Here is a 15,451-nt window from a genome sequence, read left to right on the forward strand (position 1 = left end):
CGAGCATACGTTAACGGATTCTCTTATTTAACTATTATTGTCAGGAGCTAATGATGAATGATCGGCCCGTCATAAAGTTCTAATAACCCGTGCTGTTTTAAAAAAAAAACCGAAACAAGTTTCTCTTTGGGCTTAAAAAGGGCAGTTTGTAGGATTTGTACGGTTTGCTCATACATAAGTTGATCGCCTGGTTTCCAGGCGTGAAAGACTCGGTGCACTAGGAACTCCCCTGACTCTAAAAGCTTGACCTAGTCTCTAAGACTCCCTTCACGCAAGGGTCACTCGTCATTAGAAGCTTTAAAGGAAGTGCCCTGCATAAAAAGTATGGCCACCCAAAGTGGCTGGCAAACGCTCGCTGGGCTTTTCAGGCAAAGTCAGGTCCTTTATTAATGTTGCCCTGTACAACACTATCAGAGGAGGAATGCTAGATGAGAATAAAACATTTATAATTTCACACACACACACAAACGACAAGGACTCATCGTCCTGCTGTTTATCACACAAAATATAACTTGTGACAGTTTTTAGTGTCGTGAGAACAACAAAGCTGTGAAGGTCAGGAGTAAGTCGTGCACCGCAATGTCAGAGTTGCGTTGTTACGAGAAAGCATGTCCGAAAATAGAAAAACCCCAACATGGCAACAACTTGTTGACAAGATGGCAACAAGTCATGCTCCTCAGCCATTCTCCGTCTGGCCTTGTGACTCCAGGACAAGCAAGATGCTTCAAAGTGATTGGCCGTGTCTTTCTTAAGGGAACACTAAGTTGTTGTTTCATTGGCTGTGGGAGTCAGGAGGGACAAAGTCACTTTGCTGTCTGGTGAGGACACTGGGCAAAAAAAAAAGACTTGTTGCTATGATACCTATCATCTCTCAGAGAGGACATCGAGGGAAAAGGGTATTTAAAAAGAAGTGTATGTTAGAGGCAGAAACGTAAGGAATAGTAAGCTTTGAAAAGCAGGAGAATAAAGATGTAAAGAGAGGGAACTAGAATGAGAAAATAAGGATAGAGAAAGGACTATTGTGGATCAATTCCTCGGTCTTTCTCTTCTCACATGATGTTGTAATGTGTTGTGAGGCACCCTCCACATTAGTAGAACACACTGGCTTTGCACTATGTTTATAATGGATTTAATCCAGAGCACGTTAATCCACAAATTCATCCGTTGAGCCTTCTGAAATGTAAAAACATTGACATAAACATGGATATAGTGTCTGGGTTTGGTAGGTGGGACCAATGTAGACATTCCTGTATCTGGTTCTCTCTCTTGGCCATCATGCACTCTTAGAAATAAGAGTTCCAAAAGGGTCCTGAGGTTGAGGTTCTACCTGGAACCATTTGCTTCTGAAAAACCCTTTCCCGAAGAAAGGGTTTTTCAACGGTTCTTGGTAACACTAATGGTTCTAGTAAAAACCATTTTGATCCAGATAACCCTTTAAACCCCTTTCCTGAATAAAGGGTTCTCCTATGATGACAAGCCAAAGAACATTATCTGGTTCTACTAAGCACCTTTATTTCTAAGAGTGTGGTTGCCACCAATATAGAACAAAAATAACAGTTTTATGTATATTTATGAGGGGGGGGGGGAAGAACCCTACTTTCACAAAGTATCCATGCCAAAACAGTGCGAATCACCAGCTGCAACAGACGTACAACAACTACCAAAGTCATTCTGCTGATGTTCATCGTTGATTGGTCACAATGTGTCCAGTTAATTAAGCGTTAAACAATGCACACTCGTAACAGATGTGATCACTCTCAAAAGACGAGCCGTGAATTCCACTTTAATGGACCTTGCGTTCTGTGTAAGACACACAAAGGGAAAACACAAATCTTGGTGTGAACCTTCCCCACTGGCAGCAGACAAAAAACTAGTTTCCCCCCCAAAGCACAAGAGGTTTAAGGACAAACGAGGACTTAAGAGACGAGCGGCAAAGAAAGAAAGTGTTACTGTAGCAGAAGGCCAAAAAAGACCAAACTAGACTATACTGTATTCCTATGTGAAATGTTCAAATATTAATGAATAATTATCATTCATTAATGTTTAAGAAGTGACATAAACTAGAGAATCAGCTTCTACATCCATACATAATAGAAAAGTGTTCAAGGATGTGTTAAAAAGGGGAATAAGCTGTTTTCTAGTCATGATTGTAACCAAAGGTGTGGTCATCATCTTGTCCCTTGTTTGTGCTTTAACAGCTACATTTTGACTGATACCAAGCCATGAATGTCCACTGCAAAAGAAATGCACCTCAGAGGTGTATTGTTAGATAAATGTTCTGTGTGTATGTGATGGTTAATGTAAGTTGTAAGTGTGAGATCACAGTAGTGCTTCAGTTAAGGTGGTCTTTCTTGTAGTTTAGTGGCAGTTGACACTAGTGAAAAGGGTCAAATATGTCCCTTATGTATGCACTTCAGGCAAATGCCTTGTTTTACAAAGACCACAGGGTTCTACACCAGCACACATGGACAAAGCAGCCAGCGTTTTGAAGCAGAAGTGAAGAAGAATGACACCTTTTCTGGTTTTTAAAGGCTTCTGTCGTAGTTCCCTGACACACTTGAGAAAGAGAGGGGTGAGAGGAAGTGACAGTCTGCAGTCTCACCAATAGATGTCACTAATTCTTACACACTGGACCTTTGATTGAGTTGGAACCAAGACAGGACAAATGCAAATATATACAAAGAGAAAGAAGGCAGGATCATCGTCTTGACTTAACCTTGTCCAAGCTTCATTCTATAGAGGGAACTCTGAATGCAGAGAAAATGTGATATATTCAACATGTCTGGACGTAAGCCCAGTCAAAACTGACTGACAAAGGACAAAGTCATAACTTCAGCCACATTTAGCATTCAGTGCACTGCAAAAAAAACAACCTCCAGCTCAATAGAGACACCATCCCACATTTTCATATCAACAGCAATTTGTTTGAGCAATTCAACACGACGCCCCGAGCACATTTAAACACGGGTCACTTCGCTGAGAAAGCTTTAGACTACATTGATGCACAATTTTCAGCGACAACAAAAAGGAGACTGTGAGGGAAAGCGCCGAGAGAAAAAAAAGCCAGGGGAAACGCAGGACAAAGAGCCGAGCGCAACACATCCAAAACTCAGGTTCAACAAACAAGCTTCAGCCAGTGCACTGCATCTACTTAGTCCACTTGAATTCAACATGTCCTTTGTTCCGCGTGCAACAACGAGTGTGACGTCCAACAAAAGGTCATATTTACATTCAGAGCAACAGAGGGAAGATATGAAGTTTAACAAATCAGCGATTTAAAAAAAAAAACACATTTAGCATTGATACACACATACACACACACACTGGTTCACAGACTCGCTACACACATACACACAGCTTTAGTGCTCGGCTAGGGAGGAGCATTCAGTAGCTCTCAGGCCACCCAGTAGTGAAGCATACTGGGCACATGCTGATGAAGCTGAGAGGGATGATATCATCCCTTTCATTATTAATGATATCAAAGATCTTGCTGGTGTAAAATAAAGTGAGCACACTTCCTGTTGACCTGTCTGTTGAGATGGATCACGCTGTGTGTGGTTCTGTATGTTTCGTACCTGCTGCTAATCAGGATGTAAATGAGATGACTGTTGTGTTGTCTGAAGAAAGGCCTGTGCGTAAATATACTAGCCTTTAAAGGGTTAAAATGCCAAAAATATAATTCATTTTTGATACGTCTATTTCAGGCTGAAGTAGTTTTAAAAGATTGACTCATTTAAAGTGGAAAAGAAAATATAAATATATTATATATATGTATATATATTTTGGGAAGGTGACATTTTTTGCCGCTAGGAACAAATTGGTCAGTTTTTTGCAAAAACTGACACTGCAAAAAAACAATTCATCAAAATCAATGTTTCTGCCAATCATTGACCCATCTCAGGGCCTTCTAGTTTACACATGTATCTGTAAGATGGCATAATAGACATAGTTTAGTCATGGAGATAATTACAAGGGATTTCTTTTTTGTGGTTCAACAACATCCTTTGTCATTTCTTTCATCACAGAGACACATCGTTTGCTTTTCAACCACACGTTCACTGTCATGACGAGCACAAAGATAATTATGTGATTCCAGTCCTTCACCTTTCAGACTTCTCATGGGAGAGTGACAATAATACATACGATGTGCTGGTATAATATACCATTTAATACCATACATTCAACTATTCTGGCCTCTATTTGTTATGACACTCACATTCCAGGCAACCAAGTGATGCATTGGACCATTAGTAATGAAGACAAACTGTAGATATCATACAAATAATGGCTGCTGGTGGTCTCTCTCTCTCCAGTGTCATTAATCGACCTCTCTCTCCTCACCCCGATGACACGTTGATCATTCGGGGGAAACATGTCAGCCACACATCTTCCTCTGACTCTTTTCCCCTCACCACTTGCTGACATCTCAGTATCGACACAATGCAGCAGGGGAATGAGGCTGTTATAGCTCTGAGGTTTCCAGGTGGGACAGTGATCACAGAGCTGTCCGTCTGCTGTCACTGTAAAACTCACTCCGGGTGTTTCAAGAGGAAGAGCTTCATCACCTTCTTTGACCTTCATCACCAGCGCTATTTGTAAACCAACTCTGATTTAAGGTGCTACGTGTACGAAATGCATCACGTAAAATCATGACGATCAAGATTAAAATTATATTCTGGGTTCACTGATAACAATGGTCCAGCCAGTTTATTCATGAAATACATTGCAGACTGTTATGGAATCTAAAAAAGCCTCAGGACCACTCTCAAAAACGTCTTGAACTTAGGAGGATGAGAAGGGAAATAAGGGTCTACAGAAGATATGCTTTAAATTTAGATGACTGGAAGTGGAGAGGATGTTGAAGACAGATAAGGGAAACAAAATAGTGGAAATTGAATTTGAATTAGTCATTTTGCACACACACCAATTGCTCAGGGGCACCTTCAACCAGCAACCTTCCGGTTACGAGCCAAATTCCTATTCTCTTGGCCATGGGCTGCCCATGTTATTTACAGAATGTGTAAGTGTATGAACACAGTGTAATTAGCACGTGTAAGTGCAGCTCTGTGTGGAAACTTTCTATGAGTGGCAGCCCACAGACTTGGGATTGCACACACTGAGATCACTGTTATCCATTCTACATCCTGTATTTCACCTTTACATACTCTGTCTCTCAAGTTAAATAAATGCTGTAAGAAAACTACACTTCAAATCATCACTTTGGCGAGTTGACAGAACAAAATCACATGTCCAAGTGTCACAAGGTCAGAGTTGTGACCTAAAACAGACAACAGTCCCCACATAAACCAGATTTTTAATCAGGTTAGATCATTATTATCCACAATATTTGGTCTGAACTAATGAAAACAGAGAGTAAGCAAATGCCAACCGAGGAAGTGGTGCTTCCTGAAGAGCATAAACCTGAGCTTGGTCACAAGATCATTTAAAAAACGTTTTTATGACACGAATTGGCTTTATTCCAAAAGGAGTTGCAAGTATATCGATTATTTTATACACAGACTTCACTATAGCAACCCAAAACTGTTAGTTTCCTTAGGATGAAGGCCAAAGGTGACCCCTTCTGGTTAGAAGTATTTACTGCCCCACTGTCACCACCTCCCCCTCCTTCAGTAATCTATAAAGTCACTTCTCTCATTCTCCTTAAATGACCTCTTAATTTTGTACAGTGTGAAAAAATATATTATCAGTTCGTATCACATGACCTCAATATTCACAGGTGTGTGCGTGAATGCACAAGCACCACAAACACTTTACAAACACTTTTTACGGTTGAATTTTGTTTCATAAAACAGTTTCATTCCTGCGGAATGAATATATCTTCAAATATCTTTTTTTTTACCAATGTGCAAAGCATTTACAAATCTGAGGTGTGTTTAGGTTAAAAAAACAGGTCACCACATATCACCTTTACTTTGAATCGACTGACAACGTAGCTGTTAATGCCGTGTGTGTGTGTGTGTGTGTGTGTGTGTGTGTGTGTGTGTGTGTGTGTGTGTGTGTGTGTGTGTTCCCATGTCATTCCCACAGTTCCATCCCCCCCAACAGGAACCATAGTCTCCCCTTATCCCATTAAGACAATTGCCAAGACTGGCCTTCAAACGTGTGCACGTGTGAGAGTGTCTTTGTATGTGTGCGTATGTGCGTGCACAAACAGAGACATACACGTGCACACACACACACACACACATACATTCAAAAATGCACACAAATATGCCAACCCATGTACACACAGGGCAGAGAAAGGAGTAATTTCAAAATCAATCCTTTTGAAGAAAAAAGAATGACAAAAAAAAAAAAGAAGAGACCCCCAGAACCTCCACCAGTGTTGGCTGATTGTAAAGGGCTGTCAGTTAGCGCAGCCTTCTATTGGGCCAAAGGGAAGCAGCAGGATTCAGCTTGGGGCCCAATAAAGGGCTATTCTTCCTGGAAATCGGCCCTCGCACATGGACTTGAATGCACTTGGGTGCTAATCTTTCGAGCTGTGGGAGCCCACTCAATATGCACAGGCTGTGCCATCCCAGCAGGCACAGCCACGCATGCTGATGCCATGTCACACACACCTCATGTTAAGGCTGGCTAACGTTGGGGTTCAGGCCAAATCAGTGGCATCTCTGGGTTTGTCCACCTCACATTATGACTTTAAAAGTTCCTGTAGGAGCCAGTATTGAGTTTGTTTAGAGTTAGTTTGAGTTTTTTGTGTTTTTGGATTTTATTTTCTAGATTATTTTATTTATTTATTTATTTTTCATATATATTGTAAAAAATTTATGCCAGGTTGTGCAATTTAGTATTTTTTTATTTTTACTCCATTGTAAGCAACAATTAACTAAAATACTCACACTAACACACCTACGCCCAAAAATGTGCTCATTGAAACCCATTCAAATCACTATTTTTCATGCATCATGACAAAATAAAAAAAATAAAAAATGCATTCATGTTTATGTATGATGAGGACTGATGTTTAAAAAAAAAAAAAAAAGATATATATATATATATATATATATATATATTTTAATTTAGCTTAATTTTTTATGAGCACATGTTGGTGCTCTAGGTGTGTTAATACTATAAATTATAATATTATAGTGTTTTATGAAATATAACATTGCAAAAAATGTTTTTTGACCATTATGTTACTGTTAAATATTTAAATTGTCATTCACAACCTGGAACATCAAGAGAATATTTCTGTGTTGTTGATCCCAGAGAGGTTGGATATTATATGTGGACTTGCAAGTGCCCTTCCATGACGGCACACAGTCCTAGTTATTTAGATTAGTATTATTATGCATTCCACTAAAAGTTCTATTTCTAGTTATTCTGGGGCAAAGTCAGTATTCGTCGTACATTTTTGTGTCAGTGAATGGCTATTGTGACAACTGCATGTGACAGATTGGTAAAGTTATAACAATGTTAGCTTAATGTGTTAAGATGCTTAAAAAAAATGGCTTTTTACCAAATAAGAAAGGTCTGGAGTTTGGCGTTGAGGGTTGATGGTTGAAGATGGAAGACGGTGGAGATGGAGATAATCTTTTCTCATGTGATGATAGTTCAGTACAGGCAGGGTCTGAAAGGACAGGAGGAAGACTTGATGAGTATGGTTAAAAAAAACAACAGGATGAAAATGTTGAAACAAGTCATCGAAGTTTCTTAGTAGAAGCGATGTCACTGACTGAGCTTAGACTGTGGAGATGATGGTGGAGATGATGGTGATTGGTGGTGATGAGCTTCTCTTGCTCTGGCACATCTGTATACAATCAAACAGAGGCTAGTGTGAAGCACACAAAATGTGGTCATTTTTTTGGACAGGTTTTGTTTGATTAGTTTGTTCTCGAAACCATTAGGTTTTTAAACTGTTGACAAAATAAATCCATATGATTAATAAGGTTTACACACACAGAGTTGATCCAGATGTTCCCTCAGCGTGATGAAGCAGGAGCTGCAGACACAAATTCAGCTTCCATTTTCTATTTCACACTGGTAAGATTTTGGCAGCAGGCAGAAATGCATGTGACCTTAAGCAGCAACGTATTACATCATAACTATAATCTTTGGTGTAATAATAATATTGTTATCTTGGTCACAAGCATGAATTGCATTTAATATGAAAACGAATGCATTACATTACGTAATTAGTTTGTCTGCTTTATGCAACATCTTGGATTCTGTTGACCGTTATAAATTCAATATAAATTGAACTTCACTTTCACTTATCTGACTGTGTTTGTTAGTCAGTACTGTTGCTCTTAAAAAAAACACACTGTGGTGGAAATCAGAACTGCAGAGTAATCACTGGACCGTGACTCCAGATGACTGCAGATGCAGCTGTGTGTGTATTAGATGTGTCAATACAATAATTATTGCTTATATAGTAGATTTGTGAGGTGATAATATACCGAAAATAACAGAACAACCCACTGCCAACAACCAGAGCAACCCTCCAATGAAAACCTCTTGTCCTGAACACTGATGCTCAGTCTTATCAAATCCTAGATGCTGAAATAATTAATTATTTTATTGTTTAATCTGCTTCTTCTTGCCATTTATAAGAATCATAAGGCCTCACACATAAGAATAACAAGTCTTAATCATAGTGAAGATGCTCTTTCCAGGATTTCTACTCTTGTGGCTGAACACTGGTGTAATTTGCAGTAATGTGTAGTGAAATACTGCCCTCGAGTGGAAACTTCGGGGCAAGACGTCTTATCCGTTATATAACTGAGAAGCTACAGATCATTTAACACGACAGAAAACGTGTAGAGGACGATGATGGATTAACATCAGTGTCACATCGGTTCCATATACGCAGGAGTTTGGGGCCTATTTTTGACATAATACAGTCAACTTTACACTGATTTTTCCTTAAAAAGCACACATCTAATCATACTAGTATCATACCGCGTCATGACATTATAGAATTGTGATGCAAGATCTGGAAACATAGGCGAAGCTTGCAGACATAATGTAACATATTGTGGTTCTAATGGTCACATTCGGTGTAACTACTCGTGAGACGGAGTCACAATATTGAATAGATCAGAGAAAGACAAATTCCTGTCCCTCCCTCATTATATTGCAGCTGGTTTGTCCTTCACCGATGTCCTTCATCCTCAGCTGCTCCACTGGATCTGCACAGACCCACACTCACTGGTATCGCACTGGGAAATCAACTGCGATATCGAACGGTGCAGAAAGGTGTTTCTCAGAAAACCTTCCACAGATCTGAATCATCACACAAGGATAAATAAAGAGAAGATGATATTATGATGATATTGTCTTGAGCAACATGTTACAGCTTATGTGTCTTTTAGAAAGTATTAAATGCTATACCCTCACTACAGACGATTAAGTTCCCCTCAAGATGAGCTGAAATAATCACGGCGACATCTATTTTTCTTTGTATCGAGTGCCATCATACAACGCTACAGACAATCCCAGCAGCCCCAGCTGTATTCAGTAATTCATTCATTCTTATTGGCAAATCTTAGCTAAAAGCTAAATATTGAGGAGCAGGGTAAACATTATACTCATTTCTTATAAAGCCTTAAAACACAGAGCATTTCAGCTGCTTTTTTCCGTTACTATGTTTAAACATAGAGTATATACAGAGGCTATAAGAATGTGTCTTATATACTTTTTTCAGCACAATTTGATGAAAACAAACTTAACATTTCACCGACTATACAAGCACACCAGAGCAGAAAGTACTGTAAATGTTTAAAATCTGATCGAATTTGTGAAATTTTGGAAATATGTCACAGTTCAAAGTTCACTTAGCTTCGTTTTTATGAGCAAAAAAACGGTCTAATTTAATGACTGCTGTACAGTTATTGCTACTTTATATCACTACTAAAAATGCAATATAAAATGAGTCATAACTTTGACTCAACAACACATAAGAAGACGGGGAAAAAACAAAAAACTTTTTAAAGCCTGAATATGTGACCTATAAATACACACACACGCACAGGATGTCCAAATAAGGAGTTGTGTATTATTCCCACGGCAATTTACTACAGGTGCATGAAGAATATTTGTCTTTGAAACCATGTACTCTTAGAAATAAGGGTTCCAAAAGTGTTCTTCTACAAGGGCTGAGGTTCTACCTGGAACCATTTGCTTCTGAAAAACCCTTTCCCTGAAGAAAGGGTTTTTCAAGGGTTCTTGGTAACACTAATGGTTCCAGTAAGAACCATTTTGATCCAGAGAACCCTTTAAAACCCCTTTCCTGAATAAAGGGTTTTAAAAGGGTTCGCAAAAGGGTTCCAGGTGGAACCTTTATTAAAAAGGTTCTACCTGGAGCCAAAAAGGGTTCTCCTATGAGGACACGCCAAAGAACCTTATATGGTTCTACTTAGCACTTTTATTTCTAAGAGTGTGAGTGCATGAGCATCAGCTTCAAACTCTTGTCCAACAAGAAACCTGAGTATAACGTAAACTTAAACTTGAACTAATTCTCTAAAAACAAATGAGAGCAAATCAAAGTGGTTGATGAAGGACGAGTGAGAACAGGACATGTGACACGGGGCCAGGACACACCATACTGGGTCATGCTGCTCTGGGAGATTTATTTAGTGAATTTTCTTCTTTTTTTTTGTTTGTTTGTTTGTTTTTTATTATGTTTTTCCACTTGCGCTCCTGTCTGGAGTGGGGGGTAAATGGGACAGTCAAGCAGCAAGAGTCACAGTTCATCATCTTCATCATCATCATCAACATCATTATCATCACTGTCACCACCATTACCATTACCATCCCGCTCATCATCATCATAATAATAATAATAATAATAATAATGATAGTTTTCAACATCATTTAACTTTTTCCCTCAGGCTTGAAAATAATTTACATCACATTGTTTTTGTTGTTGTTTTTTTTTTTTTTACTGACGTTTGAGACCATAAACATTCCAGTAACACGCTCAGGATTAAGGGCGGGTAACAATCAGAAAAGCATGACTTTTTGCATAGTATTAAATGAACAAAGACATTGACTTCTTTATTTACAATTATTGTATAGTTTTTAAAAAAAAATATCATAAAAACAAGATGAACACCTAAATCACTTACCCATAAATGGTACGCCAAAGTGTAATCTGTTGGCATTTCTCTTTTTCTTTGTTCCACAAACTGCATGCTGCTAAATACAGTACATCGAGGCAGGTGAGAGTATATTGCAAAAAGTATCATTGATATCATCGTCATCATCATCGGTGTCATCGTCAACATAATTATTGGTGGTTTTACAATGCAATGTTATCATTTGGATGTAATCGCGACGCCGTGAAGTGTCTGACAGGAGCAGCGAGTGATGACACGCAGCCAAAAACAGCTGCTCCGGCCGGGGGAACGCGACGAGTGATGGGTCGTCAGGAAGAGTTCCTGTGGAGTGGACTCATTGCCGTATTTACAAAGATTATATTTCCATTCCTCTTAAAGCTTGAATGTCCTCTTGAATGTAAAAGTGGTCTGCTCATGTCGGCGTTAAAGTCTTTCTTGTTTGTTTTTAATTGAAAATGCTGCTGCTGTTGCTGTTGTGATGGTGTTTTTTTTTTTTTTGTTTATTGTTGTTGTTTTTTTTTCTTTGCTTTTTTTTGTACAGACAAATAAACAAATGAATTGTCAAGTTAAACATTTGGAAAGGAAACAAAAAAATAAATAATCAGCTTAGCAGTACATCAGAATCCAGCCTGGTTTTTTGTTGTTATTTTTTCCTTTTCCCGCCCCCAACTTAAATAAGAGATTTTTATTCAAACGGTAGATTTTCAATGTGCCTGAGCTGACTGGTAAAGCTTGTTCACCCTCTCCAAATGGGATGGGAAATGACAGAGGAGGAGGATATAAAATAATAATTTAAAAAAAAGTGCGGCTCAGATTAATGATTGTTCATACTGTCGTAGTATATAGTGTTTTTTTTAAGTAGTAGAAAAAATTGTCAATTTTTTCAAGTTGCATAATGAGCCTATCATGTCATGCTTACCAGTGACTTCAGTTAGTATTAAAAATAAGGATATTAGAGACTAGGTAAGTGGCCTTGTCCTTCTAAGTGCAATTAGACTGGGTTAATGTGCCTTCTCTATGTAACCTCTCTGTTAATGTCTGATTGGTCACAGCACAATAAATAGTTCACGACTAGTGAGTAACGGCGGAGATGCTATAGAGTACTGGAGACTCTTGTGACGGCAGGAAGACAAGCTCGGTTAAAAGACACGAAAGCACATCTAGAATTACACCACAGAAGTTTTCATTCATAGCCAGATAGTGCAGAAAAGGAACGTCTTTTTATATATAGAAAAAGAGTCAAAGCAACATTCCATTTTTGTTGGGTTTTTTACCTTTTTTTTTTTCTTCGAGATGTTAAAAATGCCAACAGCTGTGTGGGGCTGCACGTGTCCCTCTGTTAGGAGGACACACAATAACATTACAAATCAGAGTGAATCAAAATTAAATAGAACAACAACAAAAGAGCACAACATAAGATGTCAGAATTTAGCAAAAAAAGAAAAACTTTGATTTCCGTGAGATACAGATACCAAATGTGTGAAATGTCTCATTTGCAGCCTTTCGATGGTCACACATTTGTAATAAAAACGTGTGCGTGAACAAACGGGTTTATCGCTCTTAAGGGTCCTGATATCAGCCTTTGACTTGACAGGCCAGCGCTGAAGCACAGAGAAAAAGAAGACGTGAATAAATAATTAAATATTTCCCCCTCTGTCACAAAAAAGGATGCCTCCGATTAGAAAAAAACCAAAGGCAAGCCGCTCCTACTCCAGCCCAACAATCATATAGAGTAATACTAAGATTCCACATTTACTACGTTTTCCCATTATATTTTGGTTTCTTTTTGTTTGTTAATCCTCTAAAAATATCTACAATATTTGACAAGATAGCAGGCAAATTCCAGCACACAGTTTCTTTTTTTTTTTCTTTTTTTTTTAGTAATAACACACCAACACAGCTCTTCTGAGCTCAAGCTTTGCCTCCCTCTTTCTAGAAACCAGGAAGTTTATCTCTACAAGGTTTGTAAACAAATTACATTCTCTTTAAGACATAAATAAGTCAAAAGTATTTTTCGAGCCATTGAAGCAGGAACAAGGCAACATGCTGACAAACAAAGATAAACTCTCTCTAAATATAGTTATATATGTATTTATATTTATAGAATATATCCCATAAATGCTATCATCATTAGTTTGTGTTCCTCTTTTTCCCGACAGGTGCAAAACTACTGTGCAAGTTGAGCCCCCCCACCACCTCGTTACACAATCCCTTGAATGGATGAAATCAATTTTTACAGGCGGGTACATGTTCATGCCACACAGACGAGGGGACTGTTGCAGGCCAGGAACCAGGAAAAATAAGCTGTCTTTAAAGTAGCAGTAGTTAGCCCATCAGAACCAAACAACCCCAGTAAAATGAAAACCCTTTTAAATAAAACTTGGGTAATGTACATTCATGCAAGAGCAACAATAATAATAACAATAATAATCAGAATCAGAATAAGAACAATGCGTTTTTCAATTTAATTTAAACTATTATCATTATTGACAATGTTATTGTTGAAGAGAGGGAGTTTTAAAAGTCTGTCCTGTTTTTTTTTTCCTCCACCACGTTTTCCCTCCTCCTCATCGCCCCTCCTTCCAGTGCCACTATAGACACAGTTTCATACATGCGTGCAGTCACGCAGTACATGCTTCACACGCTTTAGAGTCATACAAACCACCGCTGCTGCCAGTGTACACGTCCATACAACCATAAAAGCAAGATGGCTGTGTAGGTTTTTGTGGCTTCGCTGCACTTTTTTTTTTGATTGTATGTTAGTTTCACCTTTGTCCTATTACTTTAGATTTTTCTCAGTTTCGAGAAGAATGCAGAGCTTTAAGAGCTCAAGTTTGAAGATGGACTGCGGAGTCGGTTAAGCATCATATTTTCCGATGGACTGGGTGAGATTTTGGGGCGTTTGACAACGTGTAACGGTTGCAGTAAAGGTCTGGAGGGCACACCCAGACTGCAGGGAAAGGAGGTCAGAGGTTAGCACTGAGGTTTTGATCATGGTTAGAGGCTGGTCTCCAAGCTGTGCAGAGGGCTGGCCGGGCTGGAGGAGGCGGCTGATTTACTGCTGTCAATGGTGAGGTTGATGCCACTGTCGATGGCGTTGTTGTTCTTGTTGGGGGACGAGGGCTGGCTGGAGTACATCTTTCTCCTCCGAGCGGATTCGTCGTCCGTGTCGTCGATGAGCGGGATGTTGGGCGTGGAGTCTTCTATCCTAAATTCGGGGTGTGTCATGAAGTTGTGGATGGATGTTCTGGAGTCGGGTTTTTCCAAGCCTTCGTAGAGGGAGCTGCGGAATGCATTCACAACGCGGATCTGTCATAAAAAAATAGGGAAGAAAGAGAAGAGAAGCGATGAGCAAGGAAGCCAAGGATTGAACGGAAAGGGCTGGAGGGACCCGCGGGATGAGAGAGAAGAGGGAAATGGAGGGAAGGATCCTCATATGAGGATAAAGAGGTGGAGAAGAAGGTGAAGGAACAGTCAGAAAGAAGGCAACTGCAGTCTGTGTTCTGCTTTCACAAGATAACTACAGTTCACAAGTCACTCAATGTTAGCGTGCACTAAGGGAAAAAAACAACAAAATCATACATTTCAAGTAAAACAAATCACAAAGCAACACAAACGCTCGTTGTAAGTATACGCAGTAGTCCAATGTGCTGTATACCTAGAAACAAGCCACGTTAATAAATGGAATGCTCACAGAAAAAAAATAAAAAAAATAAAGGAGAATATCACATGCAAGTTTTGAAGAAATCTGGGGGGTGGGGGGGGGAGGGGGGTAAGTAAAAAGGAAGGAGGTTAGATCTGAGAGATCCAATCAGGAGGTTTAAAAAACTTCAGGAGGCATCAGAACACTGTATGGGACAATATCCACACAGACTCTGAATGACACACAAACACAAACACACACACACACACACAGGTCTGTAGAGTGGGGGTGGATACAGCATGGTCCCAAACAGGGTGATGGGGGGAGAGTCAGGTCTGCATGATGAGGCTGCTTTAACAACACGAGCATTACAGAGTGAAAACTCAAAACAACAAAACCAAAAAAAAAAGTGTCATTGATACAACAAGCAAATGCGGGAGGTTAAGATATCATGAACACAGGTCGTAAACAAGACGTAAACACAGATAACATGCAACAAGACACGTGGACACCAGCGCGCAGACGGCTGACACACAACACACGACAGTGAACCAGGATGGAGATAATCGTTTTAGTCAAAGCATCTTCTCAACTCCATGCACATCGACGTAAACACTCAAGTATAGGCCCAAACAACTACTCTTTCCATCATCTATTATATTATATTATATTCTGTGTTTTATATTATTAAATATGCAGATCACTGAGCAGGTGATCCGCTGTGGCG

The 15,451-nt window shown here is 39.3% G+C and overlaps 1 protein-coding gene across 8 annotated transcripts in view; it reads right to left on the bottom strand.

Moving 5' to 3' along the window:
• Window positions 1-14,078: 14,078 nt before the first annotated feature.
• atp2b2 (ATPase plasma membrane Ca2+ transporting 2) overlaps window positions 14,079-15,451 on the bottom strand; it is a gene marked incomplete at both ends in the record, with an annotated part of 53,658 nt that continues 52,285 nt past the window's right edge. For all 8 annotated transcript variants that reach the window (XM_083893036.1, XM_083893034.1, XM_083893035.1 and 5 more), the window contains one exon: window positions 14,079-14,390. In XM_083893036.1, the coding sequence (XP_083749162.1) occupies window positions 14,079-14,390 (312 nt within the window). The remainder of the gene's footprint in view (window positions 14,391-15,451) is intronic.

The sequence above is a fragment of the Microchirus variegatus genome (assembly GCF_963457635.1).
Source record: "Microchirus variegatus genome assembly, chromosome: 7".
Classification (NCBI taxonomy): domain Eukaryota; kingdom Metazoa; phylum Chordata; class Actinopteri; order Pleuronectiformes; family Soleidae; genus Microchirus; species Microchirus variegatus.